This window comes from Anomaloglossus baeobatrachus, chromosome 6 (genome assembly GCF_048569485.1).
Source record: "Anomaloglossus baeobatrachus isolate aAnoBae1 chromosome 6, aAnoBae1.hap1, whole genome shotgun sequence".
NCBI classification, from domain to species: Eukaryota; Metazoa; Chordata; class Amphibia; order Anura; family Aromobatidae; genus Anomaloglossus; species Anomaloglossus baeobatrachus.
The window spans coordinates 299,560,420-299,581,966 of NC_134358.1; the positions used below are offsets into that span (position 1 = coordinate 299,560,420).

Genomic DNA, 21,547 nt, shown 5'->3' on the forward strand with positions numbered 1-21,547 from the left:
AGAAGGGCCTCAGTTAGCTAGACTGACTTACCTAGGAAGAGACCAGATTACAGTCTAGTCCATTTGCATGAACACACCAAACTGAGCGGTCTCTGCTAAATGGTTTGGCCACCTCCTAGGGTGAGTCAAGTACATTATGGATTAATTGAGCAATACTTTATGCTGAGGGCTCTCTGCCTGATGGTCTCATTCATATGAGAAGAAAGAAGGAAAAATCCAGCACTACCAAGCGATAAAATAAAAGGTGATGACGTCACTCAGGCTATTTGCGGTCACAGGTGGAGGACAGTGGGAACCTCCAGTTGTGACCGCAAATCACCTGAGTGATGTGACCGCAAATCGCCTGAGTTATGTGACTGCTGACCACGCAGCTCTCTCAGTCTCCCTCACAGTGGGCAGTCATGTTCTATGGCCGCTCAGTGTGAATTCAGATGTAGCAAAGCAGGAATCGTTGTGGGACCTCATGTGGATTACATCGGAGCTGCAGGGATGTTTTGGGGTTAATAAAGTGGTGAAAGAGGGTTTTTTTTGTCTTTCACTTCAAATAAAGAATTTTTGAGGTGTTTATTTCTTTTCACTTACAGATTAGTAGTGGGGGATATCAGACACCTCCAATTACTAATCTACAGTTTAGTAGCAGGTGTGAGCTAACATTATCCCCTTATTACCCTGACTGCCACCGCACCAGGGCAATTAGGAAGAGCCAGATAAAGTGTCGGGACTATCGCATCCAATGGATGCGCCAATTCCGGGCAGCTGCAAGCTGCTACTTTTAGGCTGGGGGTGGCCCAATAAGCATGGGTCTCCCCTGCCTCAGAATACCAGCCCCCAGCTGTCAGACTTTATCATGGCTGTGTTATTTTAATTATTTAAATAATTTAAAAAAAAAAGGCACATGTGGTTTCTCCTATTTTGATACGCAGACAAGATAAACGCACGGCAGGGGGCTGCAGCCTGTAGCCATATGCTTTTACTGTGCCGAGTATCATAATATGGGGGGGACCCTATGCCAAAAGTGGTTGCAGTCAGACGCCGTTACATAGGCTGGGGGAAGTGTCTGACTGCAAGCAATCACAGATGCCAAAACGACCGGTGGGCGGGGAAAGCAGTGCATATGGATGAGCAATAATGAGTGGCCCCAGAAGCGAATGAGCGGCCGCGAGAGCAGTTACAGTTAAGTTAGCAGTTACAGCCAAGTTGAAGACTTGGTAAGTATGAAGCGCTTGCTTTATTTTATTTTCTTTATTTTTCCCTTTATTTTTTATTATTTCCCAAGTGACGGATTATTAGCCAGAAATCCATGAGAATTCTGGGCCCGGCACTCATGTACATTTGAAACCGCGCGGATCTAGACTTACAGTCCAGGTTCGCCCATCACTACTCCTAATATCTTCTAGGGGTAATTCCTGCTCTCAGGTTCTCTTTAAATATTCACATTCCTGATCTGAAAACTGTACTGCACCAATCACAAAGGTCAGCAATTTAAGTTCTTTGTTGGGTACAAAATGACATGAGGGAAAAAAAGCGTGAATTATCCAATTTAGTTTATACTGTAGCAGTTATCAGGTCTCCAATTGTCATAATCAGTGGCAGTAATGAGAGATGCTGATCAGGAATATATGGAATTAAAATGTATTTATTGACAGTCTGTTTTTGCTTCTTTTTCATTTTTTCTGCTTTACCTGTTTGAATGCTGCAGTATGCAATAGTCTTCATAGAGCTGCCCCTTCACATCTGGAATAGAAATAGTGATAGTTAAGCCAAATTGGGAAATATAGTTCACAAAAGACCTTTGTCCATACACTTTTGGTGGCTCAGTTGAGAGCGCTGTTACTTTGCAGCACTGGGGTCCTGGGTGCAAACATCTGCAAGGAGTTTGCATGCTCTCCTCTTAATTGCATGGGTTTCCTTTGGGTACTCCAGTTTCTTCCCACCCTTCAAAAACACACTGACAGGTAACTTAAACTGTGAGCCCCAATGGGGACAATGATGATTATGAATGTAAAGTATTTCTCCCAGAAAATGATTACAATTACACATTTTATTATACATGTTTATTTCCTTTCTGTGTTAGGTTAGTTTCACACTTGCGTTGAACGATATCCGTTGCATTGCGTTGTGTGACGGATGCAACGGATGTGTTGTATATAGTGGCACAACGGATGCTGCAAAACAACGGAATCCGTTTTTTGTTTTTTTTTTTTTTTTTTTTTTTTTTTTTTTTTTTTTTTACACAGTTTTACCGGCGGCAGACTATTGTGAACGATCAGCTGATCGCTCCCTGCAGCCGGCCGCCGGGTGATCAGCTGATCGCTCCCTGCAGCCAGCCGCCGGGTGATCAGCTGATTGCTCCCTGCAGCCAGCCGCCGGGTGATCAGCTGATCGCTCCCTGCAGCCAGCCGCCGGGTGATCAGCTGATCGCTCCCTGCAGCTAGCCGTCGGGTGATCAGCTGATCGCTCCCTGCAGCCGACCGCCGGGTGATCAGCTGATCGCTCCCTGCAGCCGACCGCCGGGTGATCAGCTGAGCGCTGTCACTTGCCGGCCACCGAGTGATCAGCTGATCGCTCCCTGCAGCCGACCACCGGGTGATCAGCTGATCGCTCCCTGCAGCTGGCCGCCAGGTGATCAGCTGAGCGCTGTCACTTGCCGGCCACCGGGTGATCAGCTGAACGTTCGGCCACCGCGAGCCAAAATAAAGTTTGTGATTTAAAAGGAAAAAAAAAAAGAGCATGCGCAGTGAAATGCAGAGGATTCCGCTGCTCAAAACAACGTTACATGCTGCGTTCCTCCTGCTGGGCGGAAGCAACGGAGCGTCGCCCAGCGGAAGCAACGCAGGTCCTTTTGGTACAATCCGTCAACCATACAAGTCTACGGGAAACAGCGGAATCCGTTAACGAATTCCGCTGTTTTCCAAAAGGGCGGATTGTAACGGAAGGAAAACAACGCAAGTGTGAAAGTACCCTTATTGGAATAAGGCTAGGTTCACATTTCCGTTGTTTTAAATCCGTCAGGTCCGTCAGCAACGGATCAGTTGTTTTTTAGATGTCAACTGACGCAACGGATGTGTTTTTCACAGGATTCCTTTCACAGGACTCCTGTGAAAAAATTGATCCGTCGCGTCCGTTACATCCGCTGTGCGTCCGTTTTTTGACGAATCAGTTTGTGTTTGGGACAGCCCAGTGGGTGTGCCAAACCTGCTGGGCATGCTTAGTAGAGCATGACGGAATCCAGCGCTGGATTCCGTTGTAAGACGGATTACGAAGGAATCCAGCACCGATAGACATCCATTACATGCTTGACGGATGGCGACGGATTCCTGGCGGCGCGTTAATTTTGACGGCCAGAAAAACATTACATTCTGCGTTGCTCCCACCTGGCGGTAAGTCAAAAAACAACTGACCGCGACGCAGCGGATGCAACGCAAGGTCATCAGTCGCAATCCGCCACTAATACAAGTCTATGGGACACAACGGAATCCACTAAACGGATGCCGGTGTTTACCATAGCCTCGGATTGTGACTGATACATTTTAACGGAAATGTGAATTTAGCCCAACACAAAAAAAAGGCAAATTGGACATAATTTCACATAAAACTCCAAAAGTGGGCTGGACAAAAACTGTTGGCACCTTCACCCTTAATATTAGGTTGCACACCCTTTGGAATAAATAACTGTAATCAATCGCTTCCTATAACTATCAACAAGCTTCTTACACCTCTCAACTGTGAATTTTGAACCTTTTTGAAAACTGCTCCAGGCCTCACATATTTGAAGGCTGCCTTCTCCCAACAGCAATTTTAAGATCTCTCTGCAGGTGTTCACTGGGATTTAGATTTGAACTACTTGCTGGCCACTTCAGGACTCTCCAGCGCTTTGTTTCCATCTATTTCTGGGTGCTTTGTGAAATATGTTTGGGGTCATTGTTCTGCTGGAAAACCCATGACCTAGGCCGCAAACCCAGCTTTCTGACACTGAGCACCAAAATCCTTTGATAATCTTCAAATTTCATGATGCCTTGCACATAGTCAAGGCTCCCAGTGCCAGAGGCAGAAAAAAAAACACCTCAATACATCTTTGAACATCCACAATATTTGACTGTAGGTACTGTGTTCTTTTCTTATCAGGCCTCATTTCGTTCGCTGTCTGTAAACGGTAAAATAATATGCTTCACAAAAAAAAAAAAACTATCTGGGACTCATCTATCTACAAGTCGCTTTCCCAGAAGACCTTTGGCTTACTCATGTACATCTTGACAAACTGCAGTCTACCTTTTTTCGGCCTGTGTCAGCAGTGGGGTCCTCCTTGGTCCCCTGCCATATAGCATTTCATTTCATTCAAATGTCGACGGATAGTTCGCACTGACACTGATGCACTCTGAGCCTGCAAGACAGCTTGAATTTCTTTGGGGCTGCTTATCCACCATCCGGACTATCCTATATTGCAACCTATCATCAATTTACTTTGCCGTCCAGGGCAGTAGCTAAACTTCAGATTGTTGACATTTTTTAACAATTTTGGTTTTCAAGTCCTCAGACAGTTCTCGTCTCCTCTTTCTGTTCTCCATTGTTATTGTGGCCCACACAGATACAATGCAAAGACTGAGTCAACTTCTCCCATTTTTACCTGGTTTCAGATGATTTTCATATTGCCCACAACTGTTACTTGCCACAAATTTTGAACGAGCATCACATGCTTGAAACAAAGCTGTTTACCCACAAAGTTGGAAAGATGCCAACAATTTTGTCAGACTCATTTTTGGGGTTTGGTGTGAAAGTAGGCTCAGTTTGCCTTTTTTTCAGTCTTTTGTATTGTGCCAAAACACACAAAGGAAAAACATGTATATGACAAAACATTAATTCTCTGTGAGAAATACTTCATTTTCTGGAAAAATCTCAAGGGTTCCCAAAGTGTCGGACATGACTACATGCAAAGAATAATATAAAACATAAGAAAACAAACAAACAAAAAAAAAAAGAAGAAGAGGACAGAGGACACCTTTTCAAGCTTCAGTAATGTGAAAGATACCAAACCAAAAATACTGTGCAAAATCATAAACCTATCAGAGTCAAACTTTTCACCATCCAAGAATATGGAATGCAGTCAGGGGTTGTTAGCTTTCAGACTTATCTTAATTATTATTCCCAGTCCATCCCTCTCTTCAATTTTGTAATAAACTAACATGTGTCTCTCCTTGGTGTTTTGGCAATTTTATGTGAACTGAACTCCCTTGTGAGCTTTTTTTTTTTTAATTAGATCTGCAACCTCTTGCTATAGGTCTTTAACTTAAGCCTGATATGAGTGGTATTAAAGAGAACTTTTCAAAACGCCATCTACCGGCAGATATAGTGCTAACCACAAGTAAACATTTTTATAAATGATGGTTGGCAGTGTAACTGGAAGAGCGGCTAAAGAGAGAAAATGAAGTCATTCTCCCTGCAGCCGCTCACTTCCAGTCAAGGGGCAGTGCAGGGGATGTAACTTTCATCACTTGCTACACAGTGAGTTTGTTGTAATCACTCCCCCTGCACTTTGACTGACAGCCTGTTGCTCAAAAATGTTGCAGAGTTGACAGTCAGTCAAGGTACAGGAGGTATATATGTAAACCAATCGTGTGTGCATCGCTGTGCTCAACCCAGTGCGAGCTGCTTGCAGTGTTTGAATGGCTCGCACTGGGGAAACAACAGTGTAATCAGATGTAGTGTGTACCAAACAAACAAAAAAAAAAAAAGAGAAACCTGGCCCACCCTCCCCTGGATGTGTTCTGTTTATGGGTAGCTGTATATGGGCAGAGACCCGAACTGCCCAATTAGTGACTTTAATTGGGGTTTAGGATAATGTCTGGTTCCCAAACTAAACATAATCTAAAGTCTGGCTGAACTCACTGAACCGAATTTCCAAAAGTTCGCTCATTTTAAATAATGATAAAGGAGTAAAGTGTGGGATGTAAATAGAGTATATAATACGTATATGTATTGCAGCTATAGCACTGTGTGCCCTAGAATTAATCCAGTGTAAATAATATGCAAGAACGGTAGCTATCAATGTCTGGTTGTAGCGAGATAAATAGAGTCAAATGTATTATAACAAAAAAACGGAAGCCAAGCTGAAAAGTACACAATTTAAAAAAATATATAATGCATTCATTTATGTAAATTAACTACTGCACTCTGCCCTGATTTAAACTAATCACTTAAAGAGGATGTAATTGTGTCTGCGCTTGATAACTATATTGATAAAAGATGTTAATGTGGATTGTGTACCAAAGACTCAATGCCAGGCTGCAATCAAATCATTATTATGGTAAATGAGTCTGGAGTTAAATGAGTTACCTGTACGTGATGCGAGGCACAGCACCCGACACTTTATTACCGTCATTATTTACAGGTAACTCGTTTAACTAAAGACTCATTTATTATAATGGTGATTTGATTGCAGCCTGGCACTGACAATCTTTGGTACATGATCCACATTGCCATCTTGTATCTGTCATAACTTTTGAAATATTTTTTTTTGTTACGAAGTTAGAAAGGCTTTTATTTTTTATTATTTATTAAAAGCTAAAATGTATCAGCAACTTCTCATTTTGCCAATAAAATTCACAAAGCAGTTTTTTTTTAGGGACCACATCACATTTGAAGTGACTGACGGGCTTATGTGACAGAAAATACCCGAAAGTGACACCATTCTAAAAACTGCACCCCTCAAACTACTCAAAACCACATATAGGCTATGTGTCCACGGTAGAATGTACCTGCGGATTTTTCTGCATCAAAATCCGCAGCTTTCCCCCGGAATCCGCACCTTAGCATAGGTGCGGATTTGACGCGGATTTCGTTGCGGATTTTGATGCGGATTTTGTCCATTGTACTCTATTGTGTTTCTGAATAAAGCTTAGTCTGTTTTGAAGGAAAAAAAAAGGCTCTTTATGTCATTTCCTGTCCCAACCCTCCTTTCTTCTCCATTATCCATTTTGTAATAAAGGGGCAGAAATGTTTAAGGCTATGTGTCCACGGTAGAATGTACCTGCGGATTTTTCTGCATGAAAATCCGCGACTTTCGCGGCAAATCCGCACCCGCACCCATTTTGATGCGGATTTTTTTTTTCCCCATTCTATACCCAAAATCCGCACCAAATCTGCAACAAACAATTGACATGCTGCAGATTTTTCCGGATCAAAATCCGCGGCAAATCCGCAGCGGAAAAATCCGCAGCATGGACACAGCATTTCCAAAATGCCATTGAAATGGCTTGGAAGTGCCGCTGCTGCAGATTTTCGGGAAATCTGCGGCAAATCCACGGCAAATCCGCAGCAAAATCTGCGGTAAATCCGCAGCGTGGGCACATAGCCTAAGGGAACCTGTCGCCACTTTTTTTGTAAAAAGCTGCGGCCAACACCACTGTGCTTATATACAGCATTTTAACAGGCTGTATATAATAACCCAGTGGTGGCGGCCGCAGCTTACAGCCAAAAAATGTGGTGCCATGTTCCCTTTCACTGGTATTTTTTAAAAAAAAAAAAAAAAAAAATGTGCTCCGCTGTATTTTCACTGTCCAGCCCGATGCAAGCAAGCAACTGAGGGCTGTGCTTCTCAGCGGGATAAGGCTGAAGCATTCTCTGCCCCTCCCGCTGAGAAAAACAGTCCTCAGCTGCCCCTGAAAATGGCGGCTCCGTTGTGAAGCGCCATTCACAGGTGCTGTACCGAGGCTCATCCAGCTGCCCTGATGCATTGGCTGGCTGGGTAATTACGGGGTTAATGCCAGTTTTCTGCAAACTGGCACTAAGCCCGAGGTTCATAATGTCATGCCTGTGTAGACACGGCCATTATGAACCTCCGTTTAGTACTAAAGAAAAGAAAACACTTTTTTTAAAAATTTTATTTGAAAGAAAAACACACACACACATCCCTGATTGCCATCTTTATTACTCCCTGAATCCCCCGACGATAATCCATGACAACTCCGAGCCGGGCTCCGATGTGCACCCGGCTGACACGGGCACTGACGTCAGCCGGTGACAGCAGCCGTCAGTGTATTATTAAATGCTGCACAGCTCTTTTCCGGCAGCTGGGAACGTCTGATATCAGAGCCCTGGTCAGCTGACTTAATTCGCGAGCGCGGGCGGGTCAGCTGACTGCACACCGACCAGCTGATGTGCCGGCCTCCGATGTGCACTCATGTGACCCAGGCACGGACGTCAGCCGGTACCAGCAGCCGGAAGAGAGCTTTGCAGCATCTCGAACACTGACGGCTGCTGGGACCGGCTGACGTCCGTGCCCGGGTCACATGAGTGCACATCGTCAGCTGTCGGTGTGCAGTCAGCTGACCCGCCCGCGCTCGCGAATTAAGTCAGCTGACCAGGGCTCTGATATCAGACGTTCCCAGCTGCCGGAAAAGAGCTGTGCAGCATTTAATAATACACTGACGGCTGCTGTCACCGGCTGACGTCAGTGCCCGGGTCAGCCGGGTGCACATCGGAGCCCGGCTTGGAGTTGTCATGGATTATCGTCGGGGGATTCAGGGAGTAATAAAGATGGCAATCAGGGATGTGTGTGTGTGTTTTTCTTTCAAATAAAATTTTTAACAAAAGTGTTTTCTTTTCTTTAGTACTAAACGGAGGTTCATAATGGCCGTGTCTACACAGGCATGACATTATGAACCTCGGGCTTAGTGCCAGTTTGCAGAAAACTGGCATTAACCCCGTAATTACCCAGCCAGCCAATGCATCAGGGCAGCTGGATGAGCCTCGGTACAGCACCTGAGAATGGCGCTTCACAACGGAGCCGCCATTTTCAGGGGCAGCTGAGGACTGTTTTTCTCAGCGGGAGGGGCAGAGAATGCTTCAGCCTTATCCCGCTGAGAAGCACAGCCCTCAGTTGCTTGCTTGCATCGGGCTGGACAGTGAAAATACAGCGGAGCACATTTTTTTTTTTTTAAAAAAGAATTGTGAAAAAAGACCTGGGATCCTGTTTTGCCAGCTAAAAGCAAGCAGCCTGTAACTAGCTGCTTTTAGCTGGCAATTCAGAGTCCGGACACAACACGACTACACTGCCACTACTCTACACTACAAAATGGTGAAACTTCCTCTTCCTGAACTATCCTACATCACTTCCTGCGGATTTGTTTGCGAAATCTGCACCAAATCCGCAGGAAAAAGAGCCTGTGGGAACAGACCTGCGGATTTCTTGCGGATTTTACACCTTGCATTGACTTGCATGGGAAAAATCCGCAACAAAATCCGCAACAATAAGTGACATGCTGCAGATTTTTCCGGATCAAAATCCGCGGCAAATCCGCCGCGGAAAAATCCGCAGCATGGGCACAGCATTTCCAAAATGCCATTGAAATGGCTAGGAAGTGCCGCTGCTGCAGATTTTCGGCAAATCCGCGGTAAATCCGCGGCAAATCCACGGCAAAATCCGAGGTAAATCCGCAGCGTGGGCACATAGCCTAAAGATGTTTATTAACCCTTCATGTGCTTCACAAGAATTAAAGTTATATGCAAGAAAAAAAAAAAATTTACTTTTCCCCACAAAAAGGTCACATTAGACCCAAATTTAGCATTTTCACAAGGGTAACAGGGAAAAAAAATGGACTGTACAATTTGTTGTGCAATTTCTCCCGAGTATGCAGATACCCCATATGTGGTAAAAAACTACTGTTTGAGCACATGGAAGCTCTTAGAAGGGAGAGTCATTTGATTTTTGGGATGCAAAATCATCTGGAATTGATACCGGATGCCTTGCTGTGTTCAAAGAGCTCTTGATGTGCCTAAACAGTGGAAACCCCACACAAGTGACACCATTTTCAAAACAGGACCCCACAAAGAATTTATCTAGATGCGTGGTGAGCACCTTGAACACCCAGGTGCTTCATAGAATTGATATCATTGAGCTGTAAAAATAAAAAAAAATAAATAAATGTTGCTTTAGCCCCAAATTGTTTATTTTCAGACAAGATAACGTTTTCAGCTATACTATTTTTATTTACATGCTATTTTTTATGGCATTTCATCCCACTTTTTTTGCAGCTCTGATGAAAAAGCTTGTTTTTGCCACTATTTTTTATGGCGTTCGATGAAGGGGTTAACTATAGTGGGTGGCTCTGAACATGGTGATACCAAATATGTACTTTTCTATTTTTACATAAATATATCTATTTGTTGGTATATATTTTCATTGTTATTGTTTTGTATTTAAGTGATTTTTTAAAATTATTTTATTTTTTTACTTAGTCCCATGATGGGACATCATCTTTCTTTGATGTGATCGAAGATCCAATACTCTGCAGTGCTTTTACATTGCAGGGCACTAGATCAGTGACTCAAACACAGGCAGGAGGCATGTCATGTCCTGCTCAAAACAAGACCTCACAGGCCACCGTAACTGGGTGACCCCATGGCCACTATTTGGCAAAATGTTACCATTGAGATCGTGGGCAAAACACGATTGCAAACGAGAGCTCCCTCCCTCTACAAGAAATCAATGACGCTGCCAATCTGCAGTAAAGCCCACAATTGGTGCTAACACAGTATCAGCTACACATGTGGTCAAAATCGTTGGTACCCCTCGTTTAATGAAAGAAAAATCCACAATGGTCACAGAAATAACTTGAATCTGACAAAACTAATAATAAATAAAATCTATGAAAATGAACAAATGAAAGTCAGACATTGCTTTTCAACCATGCTTCCAAAAATTAAAAAAAAAAAAAAAAAACTCATGAAAAAGGCCTGGACAGAAATGATGGTACCCCTGAAAATAATGTGACAAAAGGGACATGTTAAATCAAGGTATGTCCACCAATTAGCTACACAAGTATCTACAATCTTGGAATCAGTCAGTGGGCCTGTTTATAGGGCTACAGATACTCACAGTGCTGTTTGGTGACATGGTGTGTACCCCACTCAACATGGAAAAGAGGAAGCGAAGGAAAAAGTTGTCTCAGGAGATTAGAAAGAAAATTATAGACAAGCATGTTAATAGTAAAGGTTATAAGACCATTCCAAGCAGCTTGATGTTCCTGTGACTACAGTGGCACATATTCAGAAATTTAAGATCCATGAGACTGCAGCCAACCTCCCTGGACGTGGCCGCAGGAGGAAAGTTGATGACAAATCAAAGAGACATAATACAAATGGTAACAAAAGAGCCCAGAAAAACATCTAAAGAGATTAAAGGTGAACTTCAAGCTCAAAGAACATCAGTGTGAGATCGCACCATCCACTTTCTTGTTTGAGCCAAGTGGACTTCATGGGAGACAACAAAGGAGACACCATTGCTAAAAAAAAAAAAAAAAAAAAAAAAAGATAAAAAAGCCAGACTGGAATTTGCCAAACTTTATGTTGACAAACCACAAAGCTTCTGGCAGAATGTGCTATGGACAGATGAGACAAAAATTGAACTTTTTGGCAAGGCACATCAGCTCTATGTTCACAGACAGAAAAATGAAGCATATCAAGAAAAGAACACTGTCCCTACTGTGAAACATGGAGGAGGCGCTGTTATGTTCTGGGGCTGTTTTCATTAAATGAGGGGTACCAACAATTTTAACCACATGTGTATGACACATAGCTGACACCCGCTGATGATTTCACTGACTTTGCTTATGAGCCAAGGTGATCGTAACGCCATACATGTATGACGGTTTGTGGAAACGCACTTAACGCAGCGCCATACATGTATAGTGGATGTTATAATGGGTTTAATTCAGTGTTTTACCCTTGTTCTTCCTTTGCAGCAGGATATGCAATAATAAAAATGATGTTAGTTTGATCAAAGGTAATTTGTACTGTGGAGCCAAACTGAACGTCTCCCATGTAAGAGAATAAATAGAATCAGCAAGTTAGCCCTGGGCAAGTAAGATTCACTTTGAAACCTGTCACCATCTGAAACATCATAGAAGAATGGAAATATATGCAAATCAATTTGCAGCAAATTTCCAAGTCTAGAAAAAAGGGCCAAATAAAAAAAGGTCAGTGATGGAGTCCTGAACACTTCATGTGAGATGACCTAAATTTGAAATCACAAATACACAAGAGGCAACTCTTACTGTAAACAGTTTTTTCGCTTAGAAGTCCATCCTAACCAGTGACATCTGTATGTGTGTAAAAAGGAGATGGTTTGTGAAATCATGGTTTTTAGGTATGAAACGCACCAGCAAACAAAAAAAATAAAAGTTTAGAAAAATAAAAACATAGATAACCCTTTTTTCCATTAAGTCCAATATTATTAAAGAAAAAAGAAAACTTTGTCCCTTCCCTTACATAGCATGTGGAAGAAGGTGCTCTGGTAAAAAAAAAAAAAAAAAAAAAAAAAAAAAAAAAAAAAAAGTACAACTTTTTGGGCTAAATGCAAAACCCTGTGTGGCAGACCACTACATAGAAAACAGGGATTTTATCAAATCTGCAGCAAGCAACCCAGAAAGTGACATCACCGAAATGCCTACATCATGCTTCATACAGATACCTGCCAACAGATTCCCTTTAAACCATACTTTTCACAAATACATACAAAATAATATTAGGGAGTTAAAATGAATGGGAAATATGAAAATACAGAGATCTGCATCACTGTCAGGTCCACACACACCCCCGATCACAGTAACATCACACACACATCCGATGATACTGTACTGTGGAACGCATCAATACTTGCTCTGCTTTCTGGACCACTGTAGATCACATCAAGGGCCTGCTGTGGAATGCATCAAGGACCTCCTCTGCTGGGAGCGAAAGCTGTGGAACGCAGCAGGACCTTGGAGCAACGCAGATGTCTGAGGTCTGGTAAGGCTAAGTTCACACTTCCGTTGTTTTGCATCAGTCACAATCCGTCGCCTAGAGGAATTACGGTATCCTGCAAATATTTTGCAGGAATCCAGTTTTTCCCCATAGACTTCTATTAGTGACAGATTGCGACTGATGATGCTGCGTTGCATCCGCTGCGTCTCGGTCAGTCGTTTTTTAACTGACCGCTGGGCGGGAGCAACGCAGCCTGTAACGTTTGAGCAGCGCGATCCGTAGGATTTTGCTGCGCATGCTCTCTCTGGCTCCCTGCCCCCGTAACCAGGATAAACATCGGGTAACCAAGCAATGCGCTTTGGTTAGTTACCCGATATTTACAGTGGTTACGGGTGCAGGGAGGCTGCGCTAAGCTGGTATCAAAGATAAATATCGGGTAACCAAGCAAAAAGTGCTTTGCTTATACCCGATATTCACCCTGGATACAGTGTGCAAGGAGGCTGACACTTCCCCACTCGGCTCCGCCCCCTCGCGCACTCCGCATGTGTACACACACACACACACACACACACACACACACACACACACATCCCCAGCCCTGCAGTCCCCGCGGCACTGAAGTCCTCAGCTCCACGGCCCCGCTCGGCTCCGCCCCCTCCTGCACTCTGCATGTACACATGCATGTAGACACACACACACACACACACACACACACTCACCTGTCCCCTAACGTCCTCAGCTCCGCCCTCCGAATTCCGCCCCCCGAACTCCGCCCCCAGCACACAACGGAGTCCGACAATGAAATTCTTTCTTTGTCATCCGTGGTCATCCATTGTACAATTCATCAGTCACATGCGTCAAGCAACCCATGTGACTGATGCAAAACAACGGAAGTGTGAACTTAGCTTAAGTGTGATTCCCTTGCCTTCTTTTGAACTTTTAAACTTACTCCCACAACCTGTGTTTCTCCAAAAATAAGCCCTACCCCGAAAATAAGCCCTAGAACATTTTCATGAACAAAAGCCGTTCTTAGTCAACATAGGGGTATAGGCAACTACAGACCCCTAAACTAAAGACTAATTTTGTACATTAAAACATAACTTAATATTTAGAATTATAAATTCAAAAGCACAGCACACATTATTAAAACCAATTAAGACCTTTAATGGGGGTTTGTTTCTCTTACTCTTTGTAGCAGTAATACCTTTTCCCTCAATGATTAGTATATTGTGGCTAGAGAAAGGCCTATTATCCAGCTCTCAATATCAGTAATGGGGTATGGTATAATCCATTGCTGCTTTCTACATTAAAAATTGTGAATGTACTGCCTTCCCAACATGTTTCACCAAACTGGTGTCATAAGGGGGATTGAGGCACAGTTTTCAGGGCAAAAAAATAATATAGGAGAGCGTCTTATTTTGGGGTAAACATGGTACTAAAAGCGCTTTCATCTCTACAATCTCCAAAGCAGCCTGTATAACAAGAGACGATGTACAGGCTTGGGAGTGACAAGTGTAATGCTAGCAGTCACTGGCAGCAGCTTCATATCTGTAACATGGTAGAAAATGAGAACAGCAGCCTTTTGAGAATAAGCACCACTTTTGAACACAGCAGCAGTGGGAACATCACTATGAAATATGATACCACCTGTGGGATTTTTCTGTAAAGCTGAAGTCAAAGCGCCCAAGTAAGGCTAGGTTCACATTTCCGTTAAAATGTATCAGTCGCAATACGCGGCTATAGTAAACAACGCAATCCATTTAGCGTATTCCGTTGTGTCCCATAGACTTGTATTAGTGGCGGATTACGACTGTTTACCTTGCGTTGCATCCGCTGCGCCGCGGTCAGTCGTTTTTGGACTGGCCGCCGGGCGGGAACAACGCATAACGTAACATTTTTCGGGCCATCAAGATTAACGCACCGCACAGGAATCCGTCGCCATCCGTCAAGCTTGTAATGTATGTCTATGCTGCTGGATTCCGTCATGCTCTACTGAGCATGCCAAACATGTTTGGCACACCCACTGGGCTGTCCCAAACACAAACGGATCATGACTGATCAATCAAAAAACGGGCGCACAGCGGATGTAACGGACGCGATGGATCAGTTTTTTCACAGGATTCCTGTGAAGGAATCCTGTGAAAAACACATCCACTGCGTCAGTTGACATTAAAAAACGACTGACCCGTTGCTGACGGACCTGACGGATTTAAAACGACGGAAATGTGAACCTAGCCTAATACACAGCCATGAAAATACTACAGAGCCTCTATATGTTCCAGCTCTCTGATCTGGCTAATAGAGGGAGCCACACTTTTTTAACTCCATACACATTGATTGACAAAGGATTGCATTATTTCTGCACTTCACCTGATTTGTACCATCGTGTAAAATAACGATCAACCACAGAAGGGAATTCTTGAGATGCTTCAGCCATATAAAGATCATCAATAGAAGAAATATCTAAAAAACAAAAGAAATAGTAGAAAGTAGTAAAATATATAAACTACAATCAAAACAGAGGTTTGGTTGGATCCCCACAAACCTCAAAAAGGACTGGATGGCCCTGAGGGAAAGGCAAGAGGTAACATTTCAAAGTTTGATGCCTAGTTTGCTTAAAGGGGTTATCCGGCTTCTTTGACATTTTTTTTTATTTCCCTATTGGGCTACATTGGGGTAAGTAAGTAGATAGAGACCACTTACCTGCCCTGCTGTCAGCCCCTCTCCCCCGGCTCAGAGCGGTCATGTGACTGCTCCTGCCGCGATTTTGCTGCTTCTGGTCATTTCATGTCAACATGGGCAGGGCCATGTTGACATGCAAATCTGGAACAGCATGTCGCCTCCCTGCTGGGTGTCTACAGTGCGATAAGCCCCGCCCCCATTCCCTGCACCCTCCCACACATTCCCCCGCACCTCCAGTAACCTCCCCCTGCACTGCTGTGGGGTCCGTGACCTGGGGGCGGGGCCTGGCGGCAGCTGCCGTGGTGTCAGCTCCAGCACCGGGCCCCCTACCCAGGATCGCACATTCAAATGTACCGGCATCACAGATCACGGATGCCGGTACATTTGAAAGTGCTGATGAGAAGCAGCGCAGCGCTGCTTCTCATCACTGTCCCTCCCGCTGTCTGTGCTCTCTTCAGCACAGTGGTGACGTCACTACTGTGCTGAAGAGAGCACAGACAGCGCACGAACGTGTAGGAGAGGCGGGGACCGAGGACAGGTGAGTATGTACTCCACATGTGTTCCCGATGGGGATGGGGGGGGGTTGCAGAGCCATATGTGTGCGTGTGCAGAGCCATGTGTGTGCGTGTGAGGTGCAGAGCCATATGTGTGCATGTGCAGAGCCATGTGTGTGCGTGTACGGTGCAGAGCCATGTGTGTGCGTGTGCAGAGCCATATGTGCGCGTGTGCGGTGCAGAGCCATATGTGTGCGTGTGCGGTACAGAGCCATATGTGTGCGGTACAGAGCCATATGTGTGCGGTACAGAGCCATATGTGTGCGGGTGCGGTGCAGAGCCATGTGTGTGCGGGTGCGGTGCAGAGCCATGTGTGTGCGGGTGCGGTACAGAGCCATATGTGTGCGGTGCAGAGCCATATGTGTGCGTATGCAGAGCCATATGTGTGCGTGTGCAGAGCCATATGTGTGCGTGTGCGTGTGCAGAGCCATATGTGTGCGGTGCAGAGCCATATGTGTGCGTGTGCGGTACAGAGCCATATGTGTGCGTGTGCGGTACAGAGCCATATGTGTGCGTGTGCAGAGCCATATGTGTGCGGTGCAGAGCCCGATGTGGGGCTGTTATTTGCAATGCTGTAGTGATACCAGGTCAGGTGCTGGGGAAGAATACTGACAGGGACTGTGTGTGCAGGGGGCGGGCAGAGGGCGAGGCTGGACACTGGGGAGGGGCTGGACACTGAGGCTGGGCGGTGACAGCTCTGACTGAGGTTTTGCACAGGAAGTGGTCATGTTTGCTGGATCTGAATGTAAACAAGAGCTGCAGAGAATAAAGGGATAATTCAAGAGGAACAAAAGTTAGAAAACAAAAAATAACAATGTAGGGGTGATTAATATCACAATACAGCACAGATAAACTCAAAAATTTTTGTTAAGCTAATGTCGGACAACTCCTTTAAACCAAAAACTGATACAAACTGATAGACATGGGCTAAAGTAATTATTAACAAAAACAAGAAAGCTGGAGAAGCGACAGATCTTTCACAGAAGCAATCGTTATTAATAGGGGTCTGGGAGACATGAACCCCACTTTTTACTAGAATATAATCTGGCTCACAGGAATTTGCAGATAAAGACATCTACAAACTGTGAGCCAAAGGAACATGACGGTCAGAAGCAATGCTGCCATCTACTTTAATATTTGACAGAGTCCACGTGCCTAGAATCCACTGACAATGCAGTAGAGGATTTGTTAACTATTAAAAAAAAAATGCTGTTAAATACATTTATAAAAACCCCTTCGCTTCCGATTCTGCTGAACTTTTTTGTGTCACACCGCATAATTCCACTGCAGACATAGTGCCCCTGAAAGCAGCAAGTGACTATGTGAAATCTCAGCTTACAGACCAACTAGACATTTCTTTCTTCAGAGTCTTTTCTTCAAGCATGGACTTTCACCCCTCCCAGACGCTGTCAATCACAGCTCAACAGTATCTGACACTGCTATATTAGCTGCTGAGCTGTGGATTTGGGGAAAGGTGAAAGTGCACGCCTCTAAGGAAGATTGTGACGAAAAGCCAAGTTGGTCTTGCAACCAGAGACTTCACATACTGAGCTCCAAAAACAAAAGTGAATATTTCTGCAATGGAGTGATGCAGCGCAAGATGGAAAAAAGTGGCCCCTCCTCTGTGCCGGCCCGCCCCTCCTCTGTGCCGGCCCGCCCCCCGCAGCTGAGGTCCGCTCGCACACTCGGACCTCAGTCGCAGGGATACTAGCATGACACTTGACACTGCTGTGCTGCCAGCGTGAGCAGAGTGTCATGCGAGCATCGCACTAGTGCCCCGTGTGGCCCCGGCCTTACCAGCATAGTGAACACCATTAAACAAAAAATAAATGAAAATGTCAGAATTGCTGTTTTTTATTCATCCTGCCTTCCAAAAACGCAGAACAAATAATGCTCAAAAAGTCATATGTAACCCAAAATAGTAGAAATAAAAACGTAAACTTCTCACAAGAATAAAGCCCTCATACAGCCACATTGATGGAAAAATAAAAAAGTTTTGGTAACACAATACTAAGGCAAACATCCACAATGACATTGAAAGTCAAGCATACATTGGTCCTGTCATGCGTAGTGACCCTGCGTTTGCCTCACCAGTAAAGAGCAATGTTCTGGTCATCTTGCATCCACAGTAGAAAGTCCTCCTCTTCTGTGCTGTGGAAGCATGGTTATGACTTACTGAGGCTTCCAATGCCACTGCAGTGCCACTCTTGAATGCCGTAAAACCTAAAACGCTAGTCTCAGATAATGTGGCAGTGAGAGGTAATCAGAGGGCACCCAGGTAGGTGACTTAGTGATGAACGAGCTCGGTACTCGCAACGAGCAGTTGGATGCTCAGATGGGCACGACTTGAGTACCTAAATATATCAGACATCAATGGGGAACTTGAGCATTTTTCCAGAAGAGTTTCTGGGAAAATGCTCGAGTCCCCTATTGACTTCCAATATACTGAGTACTCGAGTCACACCCATCCGAGCATCCTAATGCTCGTTATGAGTGCTAAGCACCGGAGTCTGGGAGTGCTCGCTCATCACTAGTGACTATGCATGACAAATGTATGCTCACTTTCCAGTCTGGGTAGAAGGTCACTTTAACAAGTAGAACAGAATATGTTAAAAGTTTTTATTGTGCAAAGTTAAAAAAAAAAAAAAAAAAAAAAAAAAAAACACATTTGCTAAGGCCTGTTTCACACGTCAGTAAAAAACACAGATGTTTTTAACTGTTGTGTAAAAAACGCATATGTCCCTCCGTGTTCCGTGATTGCACATGGAGATAAACTCAGCTGTCCCTGCTCCTGCTGTCCATGGTGCTGAACTCTTCAGCTCTGCTGTTTCCGCCCCCGCTGCAGCTACTTCCGGGTTGGCTGTGGCTGCATACATGAATATGAATGACAGTAAGTAGCCGGCTGTTTTTCTGGTACGTGTTACATGGATCACACCATAGTGTGGTCCGTGCGACATCAGTGATGCCAGAAAAAATGGACATGTCTCCGTGCGGAGCAGACAGACACGCATGTATGCCGCATGGAGGCACGGTCAGTGAAAAATCACTGATGTGTGCGCAGACCCATTGATTTAATGGGTCTGCGTATGTCCATGATACTGGTACGTATAAAAACTGTCACATATGTACCAGAATCACTGACGTGTGAAACAGGCCTAACACAGCAATCACACAGATCCATAAACATTCTTTTTGGTCACTTGTAACCGCACATTTACAATGCTAAAACCAAGGCAAAATTGTTTTTCTCTATTCCTCCCAGGAAAGGAGTTAATAAAAGTTAAATAAGGTATTAGTATCCCAAAACGGTGTCAATCCCGCAAAATAAAAAGTCCAACACACTTTGCTTAATAAAAAAATAACATTAGGAGTCTCAAAATGCAGAGGTGAAAAAAGAAACTGGCCCCTACTAACATTACACTGTGATGCAATATTGACATCACACAATTTTTCCATCTGTGACATGTGCTGCAGCCAGTGTAGCCCCATTCTCACAGAAGTGTGTCACAGGCTGTGTGCCGCTCTGCCATTGCATAGCCACATACGAAGCCACCAAGTTTTGGTCTGGGGACCTGCAGATGGTCCGTTCTCCACAGCTTCAAAGCCACATATGAGGCCAAGTTTGGCACAAAAGAACTGCAGCCGGTTTGTACTCCCCAGCTTCATAGCCACTTATGAAGCCACCAAGTTTGGAGACCTGCAGCTGGTCCGTATGCCACAGCGTCATAGACACATATGAAGCCACCAAGTTTTGGTCCAGAGACCTACAGCCAATCCATACTACGTCACTTCATAGTCACATATGAGGCCACCAAGTCTGGAGACCTGTGGCTAGTCCGTACTCCACAGCTTCTTAGCCACATATGAGGCCACGAAGTTTGGGAGAGGGGATCTGCAACAGGGTTGTACTCAGACCGTGATACGGATGTATGGCAGAAACGGTTCACGTCTGGCTGCACGTTAAGGCTACTTTCACACATCCGGCTTGAGCCGTGCGGCTCAATCCGGCTGTGAAACCTATGCAACGGATGTGGTGAAAACACTGCATCCTTTGCATAAGTTTTTACATGCGGCCGGTCCGTTTTTTTCCGGTTGCGTCACGCTACTGAGCATGCGCAGTGGAAGAAACCGCATGCGGCGGCCGGATGCGTTTTTTTCCGCATCGCGCCGCATCCGGCGTCCATAGGCATGCATTGAAAAATGCGCCGCAGCGGCCGGATGCGGCGCGATGCGGTTTTTTTTGCCGGAGCAAAAAACGTTGCAGGCAACGTTCCATCCGGCCGCGGCATCGGCTAAATCTGCCGCATGCGGCAAAAACCGGACCGAACGCAAGCCCCTGCGGCACAATACGGCACTAATGTAAGCCTATGCAAAAAAAACCTGCAACCGCCGGCAAAAAAAACGGTTGCGGTTTTTCTGCAGAGCGCCGTATTGTGCCGCAGAGCAAAAACCGGGTGTGTGAAAGTAGCCTAATGAGGCAGCAGCTCCACCGTTTCCATACGTAACCAGGGTACATGCAATGTGTGTGGCAAGAAAGCAAAGACTGTGTTCCTCACTGCATGGCGGCACTAGACTACTGGGATACAATGGTCCTGCTGTAATTGCTCGGGGGAGGGGCTGACTGCAGGGACCCTACTAGCGCCAATAATAATTGTATGATCGGCCAGTCATATATACTGACAGAACAAATCCTATCAGGACGGTTACATGCCAGTACATCCTGTAAGCACGGCTGCTGCCCCCGGAGGAACGCCGTCCTCAGAAGCGTGCAGCTCCGGTATACAGGCGGTGCTGGGACTTGTGGCTCCCCCACAGCCTCACCTCACGTGTTCTGCGCGCGTACACCGGGGCTGGGACACACCACACGATTTCCGGGATGCACTTTCGTCACTAAGAATAAGAACGGCTGCACATTAGCGCTCGCTGATTCCACACTGGCTAGTGATGGGCAGTCCGGCTCTTTTTGATGAGCCGGCTCATTCGGCTCGGCTCACCAAAAAGAATCGGCTCTTTCGGCTCAAAAAACGGCTCTTTTTTTAAAAAAAAACCCTCTGCTACACCTTGTGATGATACAGAACCTCCCCTGTACATTGGGAACCTCATTCTACACCCTTGTATGTATCTAGTGAAGCAGTAAAAACAGTTTTTAGCATTATTGTTTCCGTTTCCTCAGATTGTCAGCTCTTCTGGACAGGGCCCGCGCTCCTCTTTTATGTGGTGTTTTTTGTACATGTCCTTTCTACATTAGTCAGTGCTCTGATATGTGTCGCTCCTACAAAAGATTATAATTCCTGAAAATAAAGGCGAGTTGCAATTACTGTGTTGCCTGTCACTATATGTGCAACACACACACTGTACATACTGAACACAAAGGACACACATACACACACACACTGTACATACTGAACACAAAGGACACACATACACACACACACTGTACATACTGAACACAAAGGACACACATACACACACACATTGTACACACATACTGTACATACTGAACACAAAGGACACACATACACACACACATTGTACACACACACTGTACATACTGAACACAAAGGACACACATA

At 44.9% G+C, this 21,547-nt stretch overlaps 1 protein-coding gene across 1 annotated transcript in view; it reads right to left on the reverse strand.

The window, feature by feature from the left end:
* The window catches only part of ABITRAM (actin binding transcription modulator), a 45,140-nt gene extending 24,260 nt beyond the window's left edge, over positions 1 to 20,880 (reverse strand). The window contains exons 1-3 of the mRNA XM_075316511.1: positions 20,796 to 20,880; positions 15,109 to 15,201; positions 1,683 to 1,734 (exon numbers count right to left, since the gene is read on the reverse strand). Of these exons, the coding sequence (XP_075172626.1) occupies positions 1,683 to 1,734; positions 15,109 to 15,175 (119 nt within the window). The 5' untranslated portion in view covers positions 15,176 to 15,201; positions 20,796 to 20,880. The remainder of the gene's footprint in view (positions 1 to 1,682; positions 1,735 to 15,108; positions 15,202 to 20,795) is intronic.
* Between the last annotated feature and the right edge of the window lie 667 nt (positions 20,881 to 21,547).